Raw genomic sequence first — 19905 nt, 5'->3', positions numbered from 1 at the left:
AGCACCACCAGTCCAGTCCAAACCCCTCACCTTCAAAATGGGCTCCGTCGATAAAACCTCCGCGACCTTCTGGTCAAAGGCCGACAAGTACCTCATGACAACAGGCGTACCTTCTTCTCCTGTCGTGATCACCAAAGCCAAGGGTACTCGTCTCTTCGACGAGAGTGGTCGATCCATTCTTGATTTCACCTCCGGCCAAATGAGCTCTCTCCTTGGCCACTCCCACCCCGAAATCGTAGAAGTCGTCAAGCACTATGTTTCCGAACTCGACCATCTTCTCAGCAATATGATCACCCATCCTGTAGTTGATCTGGCCGAGCGCCTTGCCCGCTTCCTTCCAGCCCCGCTCGAGAAGTCCTTCTTCTTGAATACTGGTTCCGAATCAACCGAGGCCGCTATCAAGATGGCCAAGTGTTATACCGGCAAGTTCGAGATTATCGCATTCGCAGCCAGTTACCACGGCCTAACCCAGGGCTCTGGATCCGCCACATATTCAGCCGGCCGTAAGAACGGAGGTCCCGTCACACCTGGCCAACTCGCCTTCCCATCTCCTTACGCCTACCGTTCTCCCTTCCGGAAGCCCGATGGCTCTTATGATTGGGAGACCGAACTCGACTTTGCCTGGGGTATGATTGACCGCCAGAGTGTCGGATCTCTTGCAGCCTTCATCATGGAGCCCATTCTGTCGACTGGCGGTATCCTGGACCTCCCAGAGGGTTACCTGCCACGCATGTTCGCCGAATGTCGCAAGCGCGGCATGCTCGTTATCATGGATGAGGCCCAGACAGGCGTTGGCCGAACCGGACAGATGTTCGCATTCGAGAAGGACGGCGTTGTGCCGGACATTCTCGCTCTGTCAAAGACTCTTGGCTGTGGACTTCCTCTCGCTTCTGTCAGCACGACTGTAGAGATCGAGCGTGGTTGCAAGGAGGCCGGCTTCTTGTGGCTTACTACTCACTTGAATGACCCTCTTACTGCGGCTGTGGGAAACAAGGTCCTCGAAATTGTCGAGCGTGATAATATCTGCCAACGTGCAACTGAGCGCGGTGCCCAGCTCCGTGACGGTCTTCTCAAGCTCCAGAAGAAGTATTGGTGCATTGGTGATGTTCGTGGCCGTGGCCTTCTGCAGGGTATTGAGATTATCTCGGATGCGAAGACGAAGGCTCCCGGCTCCGAGTTGGGTCAGCTTGTATCTGATCGTGCTATGGCTCGTGGCCTTTCTTGCAACATTGTCAATTTGCCGGGAATGGGTGGTGTTTTCAGACTTGCGCCGGCGGTTACCGTGACAGCGGAGGAGATTGAAGAGGGTCTTCAGATCTTGGATGAATCTTTTGGATATGTATTGAGAACCACAAGTGTCTAGAAATCATGTGCTGGATTAAGTTTCATCATGTTAATGATTTCAAGTTCGTGTAGTCAGTCGTCTGATCAAGTCGCATAGGATGCTTGAGAAGCACAAGAGCCTCATTCTGAGCGGCTAGCCGTCGATATTACATAATTAAGCCATAGGTAGAAAGGTTTTGAAGCATAAAAGAGTGACGATTGGTCGGTTAAGCTACATACTAATTATCTAGGGCTATGTAGAATAGACCCTGATTAGAGGTGAACTCAAAATAGAAGCTAGCAAAGGCATAGCAATCAAGTAGGCATCCAAAGGGATCACAATAAGACTGTCTTGATGAGATATCCCGAGGATCTACTCGCTCTCCTCCTCGCTCTCTTCATCACTCTCGGCGTTCTCGAGCCACTCGATGAAAGGCTGGGCAGCCTTGTGGATCTTCTTGCTGGTCGAGATGTCGACGTACTTCTTGCTGGTCTTGGCACCCCAAGCCTTGAGGGTTTCCTCGGAGACGAGGTCGTTCTGGAAGTAACCGAGCAGGATAGCGGGGATCTGGGTTAGCAGAGCCGGGCGGTCCTGGCCGACGAAACGCTCGGTACCACCAAGGAAGGACTTCTCGTGACGCTCGGAAGTGATGAGCTTCTTGAGAAGAGGAGCACGGTCCTCAATCTGCTTAACAATCTTGTCGTCGAAAATGCTCTGGGCCAGAACCGCGAGAGTCTTGTGCTTGGTCTCGATGCCAAAATCACGAGCCTTCTTGTAGATGTCGATATCGGAGACCTTGGTCACATCGCCGGCCTCGGCAGCGGCGTCAACAATCCAGCTACCCAGCTGCTCATAGGCGGAGGGGCCATCAGCCTCCTCGTCGTCGCCGTTCTCGAGCACAAGAGAGCGCTTCAGGTCGTCGGGCAGGTCACGAGCACGGGCCCTGATGGCTTCCTCGGACATATCGACGGCCCAGCTGTCGTCCTCAACTTCCTCGACATCGATGTCCTTGGCCTCGGAATTGATGCGGCGAGTCAACTCGTCGTCGCTGCCAGCTTCAATGCCGACGTCACCATTCTCTTCTTCACCGTTCTCGGAGCCATTGCTGTCACCGGGGCTAGCATCCTGCTCGCCATTGGCGGCCCTCTCCTTCTTCGCTTCACGGCGAGCTTTCTTGTCCTTCTTCTCCTTCTTGCCACCCTTGGGGTTGTTACGAACAATGAAGGTGCTCAGCTTGAGGCGAGGGTCGACGTCAGAACGCTGACCACAGGCCTTGCAGTCAAGGGTGATCTTCTCATCCTTGATTTGGACGTCGGTCTCGGGGTTCTTGCACTTCTTGCAGAGAACGAACTTGGAGATGAAGCCATCCAGGTAGTCCTGGAGCTTAGCAGCGTCATGGGCGCCGTTGATGATCCAGCGCTCGTCAGTGGGCTTGGCGTTGGCCTGGGCACCCAGTTCGAAACCGAAGTACTTGATCAGGTAGGCAGGAGGACGGCTCAGAGACTTGGCGACGGAGTCGAGGTTAACGATGACGGTCTTGATGCCGTTACCCTTGCCCTCAATCTTGGACTGGAGCTTCTCCATCTTGTAACGATAGAAGGGGTCGGTGACATCCCGGCGAATGTTGACGGTGGCCATGATTGCGGTTGGTGGTGGATTGATAGTTGCTCACGAGAACGGAACGGTGGGCTTGCGGAAGAGGAAGCGGGAAGAGATTTGGACGGGAATCTTGTTGATGGAACAAGACATGCGTGTCGAGTTGGATTTTTCGGATTTTCGGTGGATTCTGTTGCACGGATGCACAGGGTTTTGGATTTTCTCACGAAAGGAGGATGAAGGAATCAGGCAGCGGTTCAGCCACAAGATCTCAGGTGTATACCGCTGAGTTTCGACAGGCGAAACTTTTGCAGCTTGGGCGGCAGATGGTGTTCGAAATTTTGCACGGAGGACGAATACATAGACGAGTTCGCGGGGAACTTCTTTGGGGTTATTCTCTTTGAAACGAGATCGACCGTTTTTAAGGGAATCCGAGTCAAAGGCCGGAGACCCTGGTATGAGAGGTTGAGTAGAGTGATGATGGCGATACCAAATTAACCAACGGTGTAGACGGAAAAGCGTGAACTGTTGGGACAGTTAACGCGGGTTGGTTTCACTGTGTGGAAACCTGAAGTGATGGATGAGTGTGGATGGAAGAGAAGAGAAAAACAGTCGGAAGTGGCAGTGGAACTGCCCGCTTAATAAAATTCATCGCGTGGATGACTCAGCCGGCACGTGGTCTCGGCGTTGGGTCGGAGTTAACGAGGCCATGTTTGATATTTCGAGTAGATAGTCTTGGATATCTTCTATAAAAAATGGCAGAATGATATCAATTAATCCAGCGAGGGTCTGTCTTACCGATTTTCTCTTTCCCCATAGCCAATGACATCCATATCAACGCCACCATCCCACGGCGCAGAGCAGCCTCAATGCGCGATGAGGTCAACCACGGCCCCACCACTCCCCAACGGCCGAAATGCTGGTTCGCGATCGTCTACGCTTGGGCATTCTTATTCCCACCAACTCTGTCTCTCTCTGTGTGTCATAGGCGGACTGTTTCGTGTGACTTCCTCTTCTTCCGTCCCGTCAATTCTTCAAAGGCATTGAGAGATTCCACACGCCATGGCGATTGACCTATCGCTCTATCTAGTCACGGACTCGACCCCCGCCATTCTCAAGGGTCGCGACATCTGCACGGTTGTGGAAGAGGCCTTGAAAGGAGGTATGTCAGGAGAACTTTCGAGCTGTGGTAAAGCCCTGTGCCGAATGACTGATTAACCCATATCACCAGGTGTCACTGTGGTTCAATACCGTGACAAAAAGAGCGACACCGGAGATCAGATTGCGACTGCTAGAAAGCTCCACCAGATCTGCCAGAAATATGGAGTGCCACTCTTGATCAATGACCGAGTTGATGTAGCGCTTGCTGTCGGTGCCGAGGGCGTGCATCTGGGTCAAGATGATATGAGTACGTTTCCCGCTACCCCCGCAGCAAGCATTCCCATTTCCCGATTCGAACCGCTGACTTCAAATACCAGAATTTGCGGAGGCTAGAAGTATTCTCCCCAAGGATGCCATCATTGGTATCAGTGCCTCAACACTCGAGGAGGCCCAGAAGGCGATCGCCGATGGGGCAGATTACCTAGGCATCGGCACGATGTTCGCCACGCCAACGTGAGTTCCAACAGTCGGGTTTAGCTAAAAGCGCGAATTAACAAGTCCATAGTAAAACCAATACTCGATATGTTCTCGGAACTGCCGGAACTCAATCAATCTTGGATGCTATCAGCAGTTCCTCGGTCAACACTGTTGCCATTGGCGGCATCAACCACTCGAATGTCCAGCGCGTGATCTACCAATCGGAGTCTCCCAAGAAGGCCCTGGATGGTGTGGCCATTGTCAGCGCCATAATGGCTGCGGATGACCCCAAGGCTGCAACGGAAGAGCTCGCCAAACTAATCAAGAATGCCCCTGCATTTGCATTGGCTCGCCAGGTCCCTCGAACTAACGAGGTCGAAGCTTTGCTGCAAGAGGTACCGGCTATCGTGCGCAAGATGGTTGAAGTGCACCCGCTTGTCCACAACATGATCAATTTTGTCGTGGCTAACTTTGTTGCCAACGTCGTACTTTCTATGTAAGTACTTTACTAGCTATTTGGTGGCGTATTAATAGCTAACAACAAGCAGTGGCGCGTCACCTATCATGTCACCCTATGGTGACGAAGCTAAGGATTTGTGCAAGTTTGATGGAGCTCTTCTCATCAATATGGGGACTTTGACCAGCGAGAGTGTTTCCAACTATCTCAAGGCCATCAAGGCATACAATGGACGAGGAAACCCAGTTATCTACGACCCGGTTGGTGCCGGTGCAACTGGAATTCGACGCAATGCGGTATCAGATCTCATGGCCGGGGGCTACTTTGACCTCATCAAGGGTAATGAGGGCGAAATTCGACAGGCCTGGGGCAGCAGTGGAGTGCAACAGCGTGGCGTGGATAGTGGACCAAGTACTCTTGATGGACAACAAAAGGCCCGTCTGGCCCGAGACCTAGCCCGGCGCGAAAGTAAGGAATCTATGCATGAGTGCAGTATGCGTCTTTACTGACATAGTCCAGGAAATGTGGTTCTGATGACCGGTGCTGTTGATTATATTAGTGATGGAGAACGAGTTATCGCTGTGGAGAACGGTCACTCATTCCTCGGTCAGGTTACAGGCGTAAGTTCCTTTCCCGCTCTATAGTTCCTATGGACCGTCCTCAACTAAACAATGATAATACAGACTGGCTGTGCCGTCGGTTCTATCTCCGGATGTTTCCTGACAGCCCACCGCTCCGATCGACTTCTAGCCGTCCTGTCGGGTATCCTAATGTACGAGATTGCAGCTGAAAATGCTGCTAGCAGAGAGGATGTCCGTGGGCCCGGTAGTTTTGTCCCTGCATTCCTCGACGAGCTTTACGCCATCCGCACCGCGGCGGGCAAAGGCGATGACAGCTGGTTTGCCGGCCGAGCCAAGGTGCAGGAAATCAAGTTATGAGAAATATAGAGTACGAGATGTGACAGGCTGTACATGACCAAAAGTAGAATGCTATGAATGAATTACCCTAGAAAAATGGTTGTTTTCAACTTGTCGACACCCTCCGCAAAACAAGCCGATTGTTCCCCTCGGCTGCTTCCCCGCATCTCCGACTCTCCGAGTTCCCCGCCCGCCTCTACAATTCTTTCCTCTTCAACACCTCTCAATTTGCTCAAAAGACATAACCCAATCGTCAAAATGGCTTCTCTAGCTCGCGCCAGCCGAATCAGTAAGTCCCAATCCCCGATTATCAACCACAGTCTCTAACAAGCATCCAGAGAACCCCGCATTGTTGTACGTACCAACAAACAACCCAACCATCACGCTCTCTCTCCCCGCTACAACCGATCTAACAAATCCCCAGCATATGCGACATCCAAGACAAATTCCGTAGTAAAATCTACGAATTCTCAAAGCTGTACACAATCTCCTCCCCCCGGATAAACCATACCCTATCATCACCACACTCATCAAACTAACAACCTAACCCAATCACCCAGCGTCGCAACAACCGACAAAATGATCCGCGCCTCCAACGCCCTCCAAATCCCAATCTACATAACCACCCAATCCCGCACCAAACTCGGCACCACCGTCCCCGAACTCGCCGCAAACCTAACCGGCCCAAACATCCGCGCCGACATCGACAAAACCCTCTTCTCAATGATAACCCCCCGAACTCGAGCGCCAGCTACCCAGCCGACCGCTAGACGTAATAATCGTCGGCATCGAGACACACATCTGCGTGACACAGACAACACTCGACCTCCTCGAGCGCGGACACCGCGTTTATATCCTTGTTGACGGGGTGAGTTCGATTAATCCCGAAGAGAGGGGATTGCGCTGGCGCGATTGAGGGACGCGGGCGCTATTGTTACTAGTAGCGAGAGTGTGCTTTTTGAGATCCTTGGTGATGCGGGCCATGCGCAGTTTAAGGCTGTTACGGGGCTTGTCAAGGAGACTAGTGAGGGTACTAAGAGTGCTCTTGGGGCTTTTTCGAAGATTTAGGGCCGTGGGTTCTGAGTCTGAGTCTTTGGCCTTTTCAGAATCTTGAAGATTCTTGAGGATCTCGTGTCTAGTGGGTTGTCTATGTAGATTGAAGTTAAGAATTTAAACTATGATTTATTCGAGATTCTTGTATGAGCCGGTCAGATATGCGTACCTATTACCTAGGTATGGGAGCCCTGAAATTCGCCAAATGGCTCCTTTGTAAGGCTTGATGGTATGGGCATGGCTTGGAATACTAGCGGGTACTGGTTACTAGTTACTAACTATATAGCATTGTAGTACTCGAGCGGATAGTAATAAGCGGAAGTGTGTTGATTCCTATCTGGCCATTGCCAGTGCTACTAGTATTTTTACTTGGAGTTGAGTATCCGAATCAAAGTGAGTGAAGAAAAGAAAAAGAGAAACAAGAAAAGCTGCAAATATTCCACCTAACGCCCGCTACATATTTGAAAACGAAGCCTGTTTACCCATGAGATTAGGGTCTGTGCCTACAGTGAGACATCAAAGCTAGAGCTATCACGCCGCTTTTACTTCGGAGTCTGAGTCTTTGACGCCGATGCCGCCGAATTTAACCATCCAAACGCAGACGCACCTCCAACGGGGTTACTCGGTCGTGTCTTGTTGCTTCCGTCGGAGGACGATCGGGGTGTTTGCCCCGTAGCACGGGTCAGATCGGGAAGAGAGCTTGCCAAAACATCCGTGTCGGCAGTGCCAGTGGTTACAGAAGTTGACGATGCCACCCTGTTGGAAACTTTTGCGGGACGGAGGACCTTCATGGGGCGCTTATCCTTTGCCTGCTTGTTAGGATCTGGCTTTGATTCGCGGCGCCAGGAGCTCCATGGACCTTCGGGCTTGGCGACGGAAATGCAGGACGTGTCGCTAGCGGCGGTGGGAAGGGTAGACTGAATCCCGGCGTCCGAGGCTGAGCCTCCTTGTGCCTGTTGGGCGGGCTTGCTGGCCTCGCTGATGGATACGCGGGCCGACACAGGAGCCGATGATGACTGTTGATCAGTGGGTTGGCCAATTACTCCGGCAGGCTGATGTCCGTTTGTGTGGCTTGCCGGGCCCATGTCGGATGGGCGTGGCACAGTTCGCAATGACTTGAAGACACCGTCCCTTTCAGGACGGACAAGTGGTATGGATAGACGGTTGCGTTCGTCATCAAGCATGGCTATTTTGTCCTGTGAAAATAGAATGTCGGCGTTGTGGGTTCGTAAAACGTCGCTTCCAAGGATGATCTGGATGGAGTCATCGAGGGTATCCGTCTCGCGCACTATGAATCGAACTGTCAAAGTGGGAAGATGGGCCTCGGGACTAGAAGAGCGTGAAGAGGGCGACATATGAACACTGGCATCTGGGAGGTAAACGGGAAGCTTGATTTGGGATTGGCCGTCTTCCTGTGTGATATCCGCCTCCAGGCCCAGCATGTGGATCAGTGGCGCGCCCACGGACGAAACATACGATCCCGAGCAGACAGCTGCGTATAGCAGTGAATCGTTTGAGAAATTCGACGTCAGCCAGCACCGGATGATACTGGGCACCGGACCAAGGAGGAAAATCCCAACAGGCGGGGCGATAAGAGGAGAGTCGCTAAAGGAGACTGAACTCATTAGGCGACTAGTATCCAAGCCCAGGCTGTTCGTGCGTGCTGAGTGATGTGATTGTCCGGAAGAACTCTGCCGTCCATCAGATCTATGAGATAGAGAACGCTCGAGCAGCGGATGACTTCCAAATCCACTACCAGTTCGCAGAGGGAGGTCGGTACTCGAACGTCCTGCTTGACCGTAAGAGCCATGAATCGCACTCTCGTCGAAGCGAACACTATTCGCACGCGACGTACCGCGCCGTGGCTCATCCTCTCCGTCGAGTCCGACTGACGAGCTCGTCATAGTGTGATGCTGATCTTGATCAAAGCCCTTGAAGGCGTCCGGGGGCGAATTGTAGGAAGTTTCTGCAGCAAGATAATGGTAAGTATAGGGTCAAATTATGATTAAACAGGAGAATGGCGAATAGATACCTGTAGACACCGAAGCACCTGTAGCAGCGGGGAAAGGAGAGAGCGGCGCGGGCCCCCATACGTTTCTCATCTTCACGTCCTCGTCCCGGCGACGCTCGAGTCGACCCAGGCGCTCGCCTTGGTCACTCTGGCTATTACGGAGATCTCTCAACTCGTCAAGGACTCGCCAGATATCGTAACGCGAGGCAAACAGGTTCTGCGTATCCATGGCAGGGGGGCAGCGATGTCAAGTATGCACCACTTGCCAAGCGACCGTTTCAACCCTTGAAGCACAAGACTCCACACCACCTATCATCAACACCGTTTGCAAGGCTCCTCTTCCACCAAAAATCACCACCCTCCTTCAATGAGCGTGACGGCCCACGGGGCCGTCCACCGAGTTGCGTGTTGCAGGGTCTTTGTTTATCGACTTGAAGCATCCACTGATGAGGTCAGGAAGCTTGGACAGTGGGTCGAAGAGCGGGAGTGGAAGTGGGAAGCTGGTTAATTTGGAGGGGTGTAGTTGAAAAGAGTTTCAGTGAGAGAATAGTGACAGCCTGGGGTCGAGGAGGACGAGGTGGAAGAATCGGCGAGAGCAACTGTATGTGCCAAAGGTTGATTGAGTGCTGCCTTGTTCTGAAGGTTGGACCACAGTGCAAATGATGACACACTGGCAAAGCGAAAGGGTGAGCAAAGGGTAGTGAATGTGTTGATCGAGGGGCGTTCAAGTTGAGTTAGGGGAGGGGAGGAGAGGGGAGGAGAGGAAGTCGGCGAATTGGGTTTGGAGGTGATGCGCAATCACAAATACAATCTGGGGAGGGCGTCATGCAGCGCAGAGGGGAAAGCGGATCTAGACCGCCCGTGCTCCACTAACGGTTCATCCACCACATTCGCACTGTCCTATATTCAGGTTGGATCTGTAAATCGGTTTTCTTTATGCCTTGATCATTGCTCTTGAATTCACTATGAAAGGTCGCTAGTCTACGCTGCAAAGCCAAACATGGATCTATCTGAACTGTTTCATTTCGGGGCTTCAGACCAAGGAGGGAAGATCATGGGAAGAGTCTCCGGGTCCTGATCAGGCCAATTGGCTCGGATTGTCTTGATAACTTCCTCGAAGACTATTCGGTATCCAGCAGAAGTGAGATGCAGACCTAGAGCATATTGTCAGGACTATTGCAGATACCCTTGTACATCTCATCCTGATGAGCTTGGGAGAATCAAACATACCGTCGGTGAATAAACCGCTAAATTCTTCATTGTTGGCTAGATCCCGAGACCCAGCTAATGGTTGACCCTCTGTCCAGCCAGTGGTAGCCATGAATGCAGACCATACATCTGCCACGGCGACGTTCAAAGAGGCCCCAACTTCACGAGCCGCCGTCGCATATGTTTTGGCAAGGCTAGCAGTTCGACTAGGGTGTGGTGTGTCTTTATCATTGTCAAATTTCTCAAGTTGGTACTCGTTGACCGGGGGAATGGTGATGATGACAATGCGAGGGTTTTGAGCTCGCGTAGCGGGATGCTGGATGATCTTCTTCAGGTTCTCTTTGTAGACTTCCAAGGGCACATGTTGATTATGGCCCTGAACACATGCATCGTTTGCACCGAAAAATATGGTCTACGGGAAGTCAGTATCATCATATCACATGGCTATCTCTGGGTCAGATATGGAGGGAGGTCCGGGGTTATTTAGTTATTTACCATCAATCGAACGTTGACAGTCTGGGGCGACGGAAAGAATTGATGAAAAATCTTGATTGCGTGCGCTGTAGTATATCCTCTGCTGGATGTCAGAAAAGAATATTGATCACAAATGCCCCCCCAATTCAATTTCAGTGGCTCTCGTTACTCACGAAAAGCCTCGGTTGATGACATCCAGCTTTCGGGCGTAGACTATCAAGACAAATAAGTTGAATTCGAGATTTAATTGGATCTGCGGGATATTGGCACACCTTCTTGTAGCTGAGCACCGAATCCAAAGCCAACTTCCTGGTTATAAGACATCTGGGTGATGGAGTCACCAAAGAGAATGAATTGGTCGTACGGCTGAGCCACACCTTCATTGGCGGGCGGGGTATCAAGAGCAGACATTGCTCAAGAGTCGATGTTCGCGAGGGATTAAGAAATGCAGAATTGAAGAAACAAGCAACGATTCAAATTGACGTGGAATGGGATGCGATGAGTTTTAAAGGTGGGGGGGGGGCTCCGTGGACAAAAGGGAAGTGCAGGTGGAGCTCGAAGCTTTTGCGATCGCGCAAGCTTATCATTTTGCAGTTCCTCGGATTGCTCCATTTATCCACCAATGCCAACCGTCCATTCTTGTATATAGGATGTAATAGCATATCCTAACCCTAGCCTTGAACGGCTTGTATATTCTACACAACTAAATAGTTACCGAGTATACCTAGGTATAGGCACTGAAAACTTCATGTCGATTGAGGACCCTAAAGCTCCCTGAGGGCTGTTATCGCCGAGCCATCTCCGAGAGATCAGTCCAATACCATACGCACATAGAGTATGTACTCTGACACTGTGACCACTGTTCTTCCGTGATGGAAGACCAGTAGGCAACTTTTTTGTCGTACTATTGTTAGCACTCACCACTCGTCGTAATCCAGATGCATCCCCGCAACGCCACTTGAAGCCATGAGTCAAAGATCAACCACGCTTAGGCACCTCCAAGATGGTGGAAATCGAGGACCCTCCCAGCCTGTGTGGATTTGTTCAACCTCTCTTCCCGAGACACTCCTCGTCCTCGAAGTATATTGGTCCGTGAGTCCATGATCGCTGACCATACGTAAGCAGGTGCCCCCCCCGTCAACCCCAGTTAGGCTCAAGTCAGGCGCCGCACTGTCCTCTGTTGCCCAGGACTCGGATCTGAATCATATGTACTAGCCGGGTGGTGACGGTAGTTTGGCGAATGATAGGTGAAATAGGCACCGTTGAAGGTCGGAAACCCTCTCCGTGTCTGGGATCAGCACTGCTCATATTGAAACGGCTGTCGATCGGCGGGAATCGCGGGGGGGGTTTGAACTGCAGTTCAGACGAGAAACATAGGCAACATATGCAGTTACCCCTCCACACTGTCTCGGCGGAGTTCAAAGGTGCCAGTAGAGTTAAATCAATAAATTAATGATGAACTTTAAGGAATGAAGGGGATGAAGGGGTGTAGTTGCTGCTGGAGGAAGCTCGTGCTCAGCGCTGCACCTGACGCGGTTGCCCGATCATCCGCCACTCCTCTTTTTTTTGGAGATCCTTTCACCGTTGCCTTTTCTTTTCATGAACTCCGCCATGGCGGATTCCTTTCATTATTCTCTTATTATCATATTCTTTTCTTCAGTATCAACTCACCTTCAACTTTTCCTCCCCAGCACCGCCGCTCACGTTGGCAGAATACTATCACCGTCGCTACCTTGCGTTAATGTGGGCCTCCCCGGGTCAATCCCCAAACTCTCCAAAAGAGGCCTCCACCTCCAACTGACGGACTTCCTCAGGCCCGCCACTCCCACGAGTGAAGTCTGAAGGCCCAAATCCCCGCCATGCCTCGCTCTATCCCCCAATTTCGCTCCTTATCACGCGGGGAGGGCGACTATAACGATCCCGAAATGACCCCCACGACTCGTACAGCTCCTCCCTCTCCAACCGCCTACCGAAGATCGCAAAGCTACCTCTCCGAACCGCATACCGGCTACCAGTCGCTGGAGGCCCAGCTTGACCTGAGCGAAACCACCAGCTTACTAGGATCTGAAGCTCAGCGGCGAATCCCTCGCCGTTCATATACCAGCACCTCCGGTATCTCCGGTCCCGAATCTCTTCGGTATTTACTCGCGACAGGCAGCCTACGCCGAACCCGGAATCATAGCAGAGCCAACTCACAGAGTCGACGACTCAGTCGACGAGCGAGTGTCACCGCGGACGATCCGGAGGGGAGGCCTGTCAGTGTCGCGCCTTCCACCAAAGACGGCTTGACCGCTTCTTCCTTCCTCGACGAGCGGACCTGGTACGACCAATTTACCTCCACGGACTGGGTGCACGATAGTATCGCCGATGGAGTACGTCTACGACAGCTTCGACAGCGGAAAGACATTAGAGGGCGATTGCTAGCATGGTTTGATGGCGCACAAGGATGGATCCTCGTGGCGCTTATCGGATGCATCACAGCTGCCATAGCTTACTTCGTTGATATCACCGAGGACGCGATCTTCGACATGAAATTTGGATTCTGCTCTTCATATCTATTTTCCAGTCATACCGACTGCAGCCCAGGCCGCTGGCGAACATGGTCCCAGTTATTCAAATCCTCTGCCGATGACAACGAACCAATCGATTTCATCATGTTTATTGCTTGGAGCGTAGGCCTTGCCGCTATCGCCTGTGCTCTTACAATGCTCACGAAGACGGTTGTTCCATCATCAATCCATTTGACCACCCTCGATGAGAACCTTGGCGCGGAGTCACGAGGCACGAAGCCAAATACTGGCAGTGCCGGGAGTGGATCTCCTTCGTCTGACACGACTCCACACGGCACCTTCCCCAATAATCCAGCCCGGCCGGCTATGATCTACTATTCAGCAGCTGGTAGTGGCGTGGCTGAGGTGAAAGTCATCAATAGTGGCTTCGTGCTTCATGGCTATCTCGGCTTGAAGACTTTGGTTATTAAGACGATCGCACTTATCTTCAGTATTTCATCTGGTCTGAGCTTAGGCAAGGAAGGCCCGTATGTTCACATCGCCACCTGCGTGGGTAATATTTGCTGCCGCCTGTTCGCAAAGTACAACCAAAACGACGGCAAAAGGCGCGAGGTTTTGAGTGCCAGTGCCGCCAGCGGCGTAGCAGTCGCTTTCGGCGCACCAATCGGCGGTGTCCTCTTCAGCTTAGAGGAGGTAAGCTATTACTTTCCGCCAAAGACCCTATTCAGAACATTCTTCTGCTGTATCGCGGCAGCCTTGTCTCTGAAGTTTCTTAACCCATATGGCACCGGGAAGATTGTCCTGTTTGAGGTTCGATATCTATCAGACTGGGAGTTTTTTGAGGTCTTCATCTTCATCCTGCTCGGCATTATGGGTGGCGCACTAGGAGCACTGTTCATCAAAGCGTCCAGTTTGTGGGCCCGGTCTTTCCGTCGCATCCCTCTAATTAAACGCTCTCCCATGTTTGAGGTCTTGCTTGTCGCATTGGTCACCGGTGTGATTAGCTTCTGGAATCGATACACCAAGTTGCCAGTCACTGAACTCCTCTTTGAGCTCACAACCCCTTGTACCGGCGAATCGAAGTCACGCACCGGCCTATGCCCTCAAGAAGACAATATTCTTGAAGTCGTGCAATATCTTCTCGTCGCCTTTGTGATTAAGAGCTTCTTGACCGTGGTCACATTTGGGATCAAGGTCCCCGCTGGTATCTACGTTCCATCCATGGTTGTGGGCGGCCTAATGGGCCGCATCGTTGGGCACGTTGTCCAATACTGGGCAGCAAATAATCCAACCATGTTCCTATTCAACTCCTGTGATATTAGTGGCATGGAATCATGCGTTACCCCGGGTGTGTACGCATTGGTCGCTGCCGGAGCTACAATGTGTGGCGTTACACGCCTGTCGGTAACCCTCGCTGTCATTCTCTTCGAGCTCACCGGAAGTCTAGACCATGTGCTTCCTTTCTCTCTGGCAATCCTCTGCGCCAAATGGACAGCTGATGCCATCGAGCCACGCAGTATCTACGTAAGATGCACCCCTTCCCCATTTCGCCGCAAATACTAATGATACCTAGGACTTCCTCACCGACATGAACGCTTATCCCTTCCTGGATAGCAAACTACAACCGATCTCGGATGCCGAGCTGGGAGATATCGTTCGGCCCGCTCGAAAGAAGCGCACCATTGATATTTCCGGCTCTCCTTTCGTTCCAGCTTCCGAACTCCGCTCAAAACTCGAGGATTTGCTAATGGCTGGCGAGCTGGACAGCGGTCTTCCTATACTCCGCAATGGTGTTCTCACTGGGTTGATCCCGGCACCAGACCTAGAATACGCTCTCGACACTCTCGGCGAAGACGAAGATCACACCATTTGCCTAATGTCAATGGACTCTTCCATCGCAATCTATGATAGCGAGAATGAAGATCTCCTGCAGGACGACTTCACTCGTTATATTGACCCTGTAAGCCATGACCTTCAGTTTCCTTCTTTGAGAATCATCCCCGGTGCTAATGAAATCCCAAATAGTCTCCTATCGCCCTTGATGTCCACTCTCCCATTGACCTAGTCTACCAATGCTTCGCCAAGCTTGGTCTCCGCTACCTCTGCGTCATACAAAACGGACAATACGTTGGTCTCGTACATAAGAAGTCTTTTGTGAAATACATGAAGACGAACGAATAAGTTGACTCGCTACGAATCTTTCATCCCTGTTTTTCATGCCACTCGGGGCCATGATATGGCCGGCGTTGATCATCTATTGAATGTTTTCCTCGTGCTTTTAGTTTCTTGTCGATATTTTGCATAGCATTGCTTGCACATTGCATATTCCCCATTGTGTTTTTGTTCCTCTCAGAGCCCTGACCCATGGTGAGGCAGTCTGAATTGCATAGAATCGTTCGCTGGACATACAATTGTGTACATGTCATCTTTTTTGTTTTCCAAGCTGTACAGTGAGAATGATCTTACCAAGTTGGAAGATCCACAAGATTTTACCTCTGGAATCTAAGTACATCTCATCAATAGTCATTCATGTCCATCCTCTATTTTTTTATCCCGCCCAGTCCAGTCCCATCTAGTCCAACCGCTCATACCCAACCATCCGAACCTCAACATCTCCCTCCCGCTTCCACTCCCCAGTAACATCTTCCCCAACCCACTCCGTCACCTCCTCCGAACTAACACAGCGCCACCCATTCTCCGGCGTAAACCTCTCCACCGGGAAAAACGTATCACACTCAAACGGCACCTCAACCTCCTCGCCACTGTCAGTAACACGCTTCCGCACCACATGCGTCATAACAATCCGCACCGGCCTCCCCGCCAAAACCCCCCCACCCCTCAACGAAGCACCATAGATCTCCGCACCCCCAATGACAAAAACCTTCCCCAGTCCCTCCGGCCCATAAACAGCATCCAGCCGCTCCAGCGCCTCGTCCAAACTAGGCGTAACAATCGCATCGGTAACAGGTTCCTCCACTTTCCCAGGCCCCGCACTCTCACTCCCAGCCTCAGTCTCAGCCTTCGCCTTAGCAGCAGCCATCTTAACCTTCCTAGCTTCCAACTCCGCCAACACACCTTCGCGCACCAAACCCGTCCGATCCCGCGTAATCACAACGCTAATCCGCTTCCCCAGCGGACGGAGGTGCTTCGGGACCGAATCGTACGTCTTGCGGCCCATGATGATTGCGTTCGTTGTGCCTTGTTTCGGGGGGCGGGATGTCACGCGCGCGAAGAAGCTCATGTCGGCTTTTATGCGTGGCCAGGGGAGGGTGCCCTTTAGGCCGATTCCTAGACGTGTGGCGGCATTTTCGGAGGGTGGGGTGGTCGTGGACGCGACGCGTATTGGGGTTGTTGCGACGATGAGGGTGAGGGGGAGGGAGGGGGAGAGGGAGTGGGTTGTTGGTGGTGGCATTTTTTATTTGGGATTTTGTGGTTCGAGGTTGGTTGTGGTTGGGTTGAGGAGAGTAGTAGGGTAGAGAGGGTGAGTGTTGATGGAGTTGGAAGTTTCGAGTTCCCCGTCCTCCTTTAGGTATGGAAGGTTGCCAGCGAGCTTATCGCCGCGGTTATCACCGCGGCTTACCTAGTTGGGTATAGAATTGCCCAGGTGGTTTACATGCTTTATGGTATAACAGAGAACTAGAATTGCTGAAATTCTGAAGATTTGAATATTTGAAATAGAATGATATATACCAACGCCGAAGAAATTTGTTCAAGAAATACCAAGTATAATCTAACCCCAAATAGCCCATGCAAGACCAGCAACCCAAGTGCCAACAAAAACCGCCGTCAAAATTCCAGCACCAGCCCGGTCTCCCGAAGTAATCGTTCTGGTCTTGGGATCCTCATCTACGCCTGCATTCGGATTGGACTTGGATTCTCCACCATTGTCCACATTATAAGGACCCTGTTGCTTGAACGGGACCATGATAGCGTTCAAGACGCCCAGAACAGCCATCTCCTGTTCCAACCCTGTTGTCTGATCCCACTCGGCCTGCATCGTCCACCGGATTCCACAGTGCTTCCCATCTTTTCCACCCGAGCATTGCTGACCAGCAGCAACGGCGGATGTCTTGAATTTCGCCATGGAAGGGTCCGTCACGTTTTTGGGTACAATGAGGGACATAAATCCAAGCCAGGATGCATAATATGCCTTGAATGTTTTTTGGTTGCGATCACAGTTTTTAGTCGCTTCGCAGGTAATTTCGGACATAATTTGGCCGTTGCCGCTCTTGGGGAAGAATTGGTTGGAGGTCGAAATCAACCCGCTGATGCCTTCGAGGTATTTATAATCTTTGCCGTCGGTCTGTTAAATATCAAGGTTAGCGTTTTCAAGTTATGTTTCTAACTTGAACAGATGGCTAGTGGGGGCTTCTGCCAGGTGCTCGCGACTCACGTAGTTATACATATAACCAGCACCGGCGATGTAAGTAGCATAGTTGTACGTCCATTGCCAATCGCCGTGATCCTTGCAATTCGCATCAACATTCGTGGTATCGGCAATATTCCAATTCTTCTTCTTCAACAGAGGCGTAGTCAAGCTCCAATCCCAAATCGTCTCCGCCCAGTTGGCGAAGGTCTCATTTTTGGTGTACAGAGCCAGGCGGGCCGCCAACTGGAACAATCCACCATTGGAAATAGCATTCTTGATTTCATATCCATTTTGATATGGCCAGATTTGCCACCGCAGACCACCATTGCAAGTCGTGTTGTCCCAACGAGCAACCTGCGCATCAAAGACACCCTGAGCCAGTGTGACCCACGAGGGCTCATCGCTTCGCTGGGGGAAATTGAACTCCGCGGCGATAATCGCCGCCATGCCCCAAAACATTTGATCGTCGTTTCCGAGGTATGAGGACGAATTGCTGGGGAAATAATTGTTGTCGCTGCCTTTTTGCCAGTACATGCCGTCCTGGATGATTTCGTTGAATTGATCGTCGCCGGTCAAGTACCAATACTGAATCAGGGTCATGAACATGGATCCACCCTCCCACCAGGTGCCGTCGAATTTTCCGGGGATGTCTTTGGAGTCGCGAGCATTGTAGTAATCGATCATAGAGGTCGCGACGGTCTTGGCCGCGCTTTTGATAGAATCTATTCACCCACGCAAACAAAGAAATGTTAGAAAAGACCTAGACCGGATAGTTGAACTGATCTGAACTGAACCGAGCTCGATCCTAGGGGATTGACATTCGACATACCTTGACTCTCGGGATCGATGTCGATCGCAAAAGCACCCCGTAGGGCGAGAATCCCGCCCACCAGGGCGATCGACCCTTTGAAAAGCCTCATGAGTTCAGAATCGGGTGTTTTTCGATGTCCCCATGGATGACAAAGGGGTTGCAGAAGGCAAAACTCGAGGTATCGGACAAGAAGCACTAAAGCAAAGACGGGGGGGAAGAGCGCCCTAAAGGGTCCAGGGCCTCTGGGCGCCCAGCAAGACCCCGTCCGCCCCCATCCGGTCGCATGCTGTCGGAGCCAAGACATCGTAAGAAGGCGGACCCGCTTGGCCCATTTCTTCTGGCGTTCCTGTTTCTCTTTCTGTTTGACTTGCCTCTGGTGCTGTTTTTTACATTGTCTATATCCGGACGCGATGGTGGCTGCTGACTAGTGTGTATTGCAATCTGATAGGTACGGAGTAGCGAGTACGAAAGAATCATATGAGCCATTCATTCCAGTTTGATCACCGTGACCAATGCTCCCCCGCGCACATGAAACCTGTCTGATGATCAAAGAGATCGGGCGCTAAAATGATCACATATTCGAGACATCCATGTTCATGCAGAAATCCGGTTTGTTGTTGCTAGTACCCGATTGCTAATGAATCAATGCATATAGAAGTACGGAGTACATCTTGCCCTGAACTACAGAATACGGAGTACCCTGAATGACCTGAATGAATATGAAGTCCCCACCAAAGTGCAATCAATAGCGCAAAAGAATAAACAAGGTGGAGACAAGGCTGCTGCCTGATTGAAGTGATGAATCAAGACAAAAATCCAAAAATAAAAATAACTTGAAAATACGCCAAGTGCCAAGCAATAGTCTAAGCGCCAAGATGCGCGCGATCGGTTGGAAATTAAAAAACCACAATGTGGCAGTGCTGCCAATCCTCAATTTTGTGTCATTCGACGAATCAGAGCTTCCGATTCCTTCAAATGCCGAGACTATGGCGGTATTCCAAGAGTTCCAAGAACACTCTGTGCTGTGAATGCAAATTAGTCGCTGAGTGGATGTCGCTCGAAAGGTTCCCCCTTTTTTTTTTCTGCGCGCCTGACTCATCATCTTCAGGAGAGCCAGGGGACAAGCAAACTTGTCGGTCTTATGGTTGCACACCGTTTCTGATTCTGTGTGGCTGTGCGCTGGTGTACATATGGCATACGAGAAGCCGAAAGGTTTTGCGGGGGTTGTAGTAATGTAAGAGTAATTTCAAACACTCATTCACACAGGAAACTCTTTGTAATCTGGAATTTGAAGCTTAAAATCCATGGATCGCCTTGCTTGCCCCTTAGAGGCAGCACTGCGATGAAATGATGTGGGGGCTGTGAGCGTTGATTTGTGAGAGGCACTCATTTGTTGGAAGTGCCGATCGCCCCAAGGATGCCCAAATGATTGAAGATGTTGGCGTTGCGGCTGTTTAATTGGCCACCCGGATTTCATTGTGTACGCCTAGCAATCATTCAAGATGTTTCCCCATAGTATTACTAGTAACATTTGCCCATGATGGCAATTTCAACTTGAAGGATGTCCGGTCTGACACTTGAATATATACCCACCTA

At 51.3% G+C, this 19905-nt stretch overlaps 9 protein-coding genes across 9 annotated transcripts; 4 read left to right on the top strand and 5 right to left on the bottom strand.

Moving 5' to 3' along the window:
* Positions 1-37: 37 nt before the first annotated feature.
* Positions 38-1363, top strand: N7533_007565 (aspartate aminotransferase family protein; the record flags this gene model as incomplete). The annotated part of the gene is made up of 1 exon (XM_057104215.1): positions 38-1363. One exon carries the CDS (start codon positions 38-40, stop codon positions 1361-1363), a length of 1326 nt encoding a protein of 441 aa, XP_056959172.1.
* Positions 1364-1696: 333 nt separating this feature from the next.
* N7533_007564 (translation initiation factor eIF5) lies at positions 1697-2962 on the bottom strand (the record flags this gene model as incomplete). The annotated part of the gene is made up of 1 exon (XM_057104214.1): positions 1697-2962. One exon carries the CDS (start codon positions 2960-2962, stop codon positions 1697-1699), a length of 1266 nt encoding a protein of 421 aa, XP_056959171.1.
* Positions 2963-3982: 1020 nt separating this feature from the next.
* Positions 3983-5893, top strand: N7533_007563 (bifunctional hydroxyethylthiazole kinase/thiamine-phosphate diphosphorylase; the record flags this gene model as incomplete). Its single annotated transcript, XM_057104213.1, has 7 exons — positions 3983-4082; positions 4152-4328; positions 4399-4534; positions 4587-4994; positions 5047-5423; positions 5475-5575; positions 5639-5893. The coding sequence occupies 7 exons, from the start codon at positions 3983-3985 to the stop codon at positions 5891-5893; spliced, it is 1554 nt and encodes a 517-aa protein (XP_056959170.1).
* Positions 5894-6130: 237 nt separating this feature from the next.
* Positions 6131-6901, top strand: N7533_007562 (uncharacterized protein; the record flags this gene model as incomplete). Its single annotated transcript, XM_057104212.1, has 5 exons — positions 6131-6161; positions 6211-6226; positions 6297-6350; positions 6433-6719; positions 6765-6901. Coding segments are annotated over 5 exons (525 nt in total), but the record flags the coding sequence as incomplete, so codon positions are not given.
* A 566-nt stretch (positions 6902-7467) lies between these two features.
* Positions 7468-9165, bottom strand: N7533_007561 (uncharacterized protein; the record flags this gene model as incomplete). The annotated part of the gene is made up of 2 exons (XM_057104211.1): positions 7468-8891; positions 8958-9165. 2 exons carry the CDS (start codon positions 9163-9165, stop codon positions 7468-7470), a joined length of 1632 nt encoding a protein of 543 aa, XP_056959168.1.
* Positions 9166-9956: 791 nt separating this feature from the next.
* On the bottom strand, positions 9957-11030 carry N7533_007560 (SGNH/GDSL hydrolase family protein; the record flags this gene model as incomplete). The annotated part of the gene is made up of 5 exons (XM_057104210.1): positions 9957-10090; positions 10167-10557; positions 10641-10719; positions 10793-10832; positions 10892-11030. The coding sequence occupies 5 exons, from the start codon at positions 11028-11030 to the stop codon at positions 9957-9959; spliced, it is 783 nt and encodes a 260-aa protein (XP_056959167.1).
* A 1448-nt stretch (positions 11031-12478) lies between these two features.
* On the top strand, positions 12479-15310 carry N7533_007559 (putative voltage-gated chloride channel (ClcA); the record flags this gene model as incomplete). The annotated part of the gene is made up of 3 exons (XM_057104209.1): positions 12479-14653; positions 14703-15089; positions 15155-15310. 3 exons carry the CDS (start codon positions 12479-12481, stop codon positions 15308-15310), a joined length of 2718 nt encoding a protein of 905 aa, XP_056959166.1.
* Positions 15311-15701: 391 nt separating this feature from the next.
* Positions 15702-16541, bottom strand: N7533_007558 (dihydrofolate reductase; the record flags this gene model as incomplete). The annotated part of the gene is made up of 1 exon (XM_057104208.1): positions 15702-16541. One exon carries the CDS (start codon positions 16539-16541, stop codon positions 15702-15704), a length of 840 nt encoding a protein of 279 aa, XP_056959165.1.
* A 318-nt stretch (positions 16542-16859) lies between these two features.
* N7533_007557 (glycoside hydrolase family 76 protein) lies at positions 16860-18418 on the bottom strand (the record flags this gene model as incomplete). The annotated part of the gene is made up of 3 exons (XM_057104207.1): positions 16860-17432; positions 17523-18220; positions 18328-18418. 3 exons carry the CDS (start codon positions 18416-18418, stop codon positions 16860-16862), a joined length of 1362 nt encoding a protein of 453 aa, XP_056959164.1.
* Positions 18419-19905: the final 1487 nt, after the last annotated feature.

This window comes from Penicillium manginii (genome assembly GCF_028828005.1).
Source record: "Penicillium manginii strain IBT 31320 chromosome Unknown utg000005l:1.0-5665137.0:1.0-5668048.0, whole genome shotgun sequence".
NCBI lineage: Eukaryota > Fungi > Ascomycota > Eurotiomycetes > Eurotiales > Aspergillaceae > Penicillium > Penicillium manginii.
The sequence above is the reverse complement of the archived record's forward strand: the minus strand, read 5'-3'. Positions and strand labels throughout refer to the sequence as shown.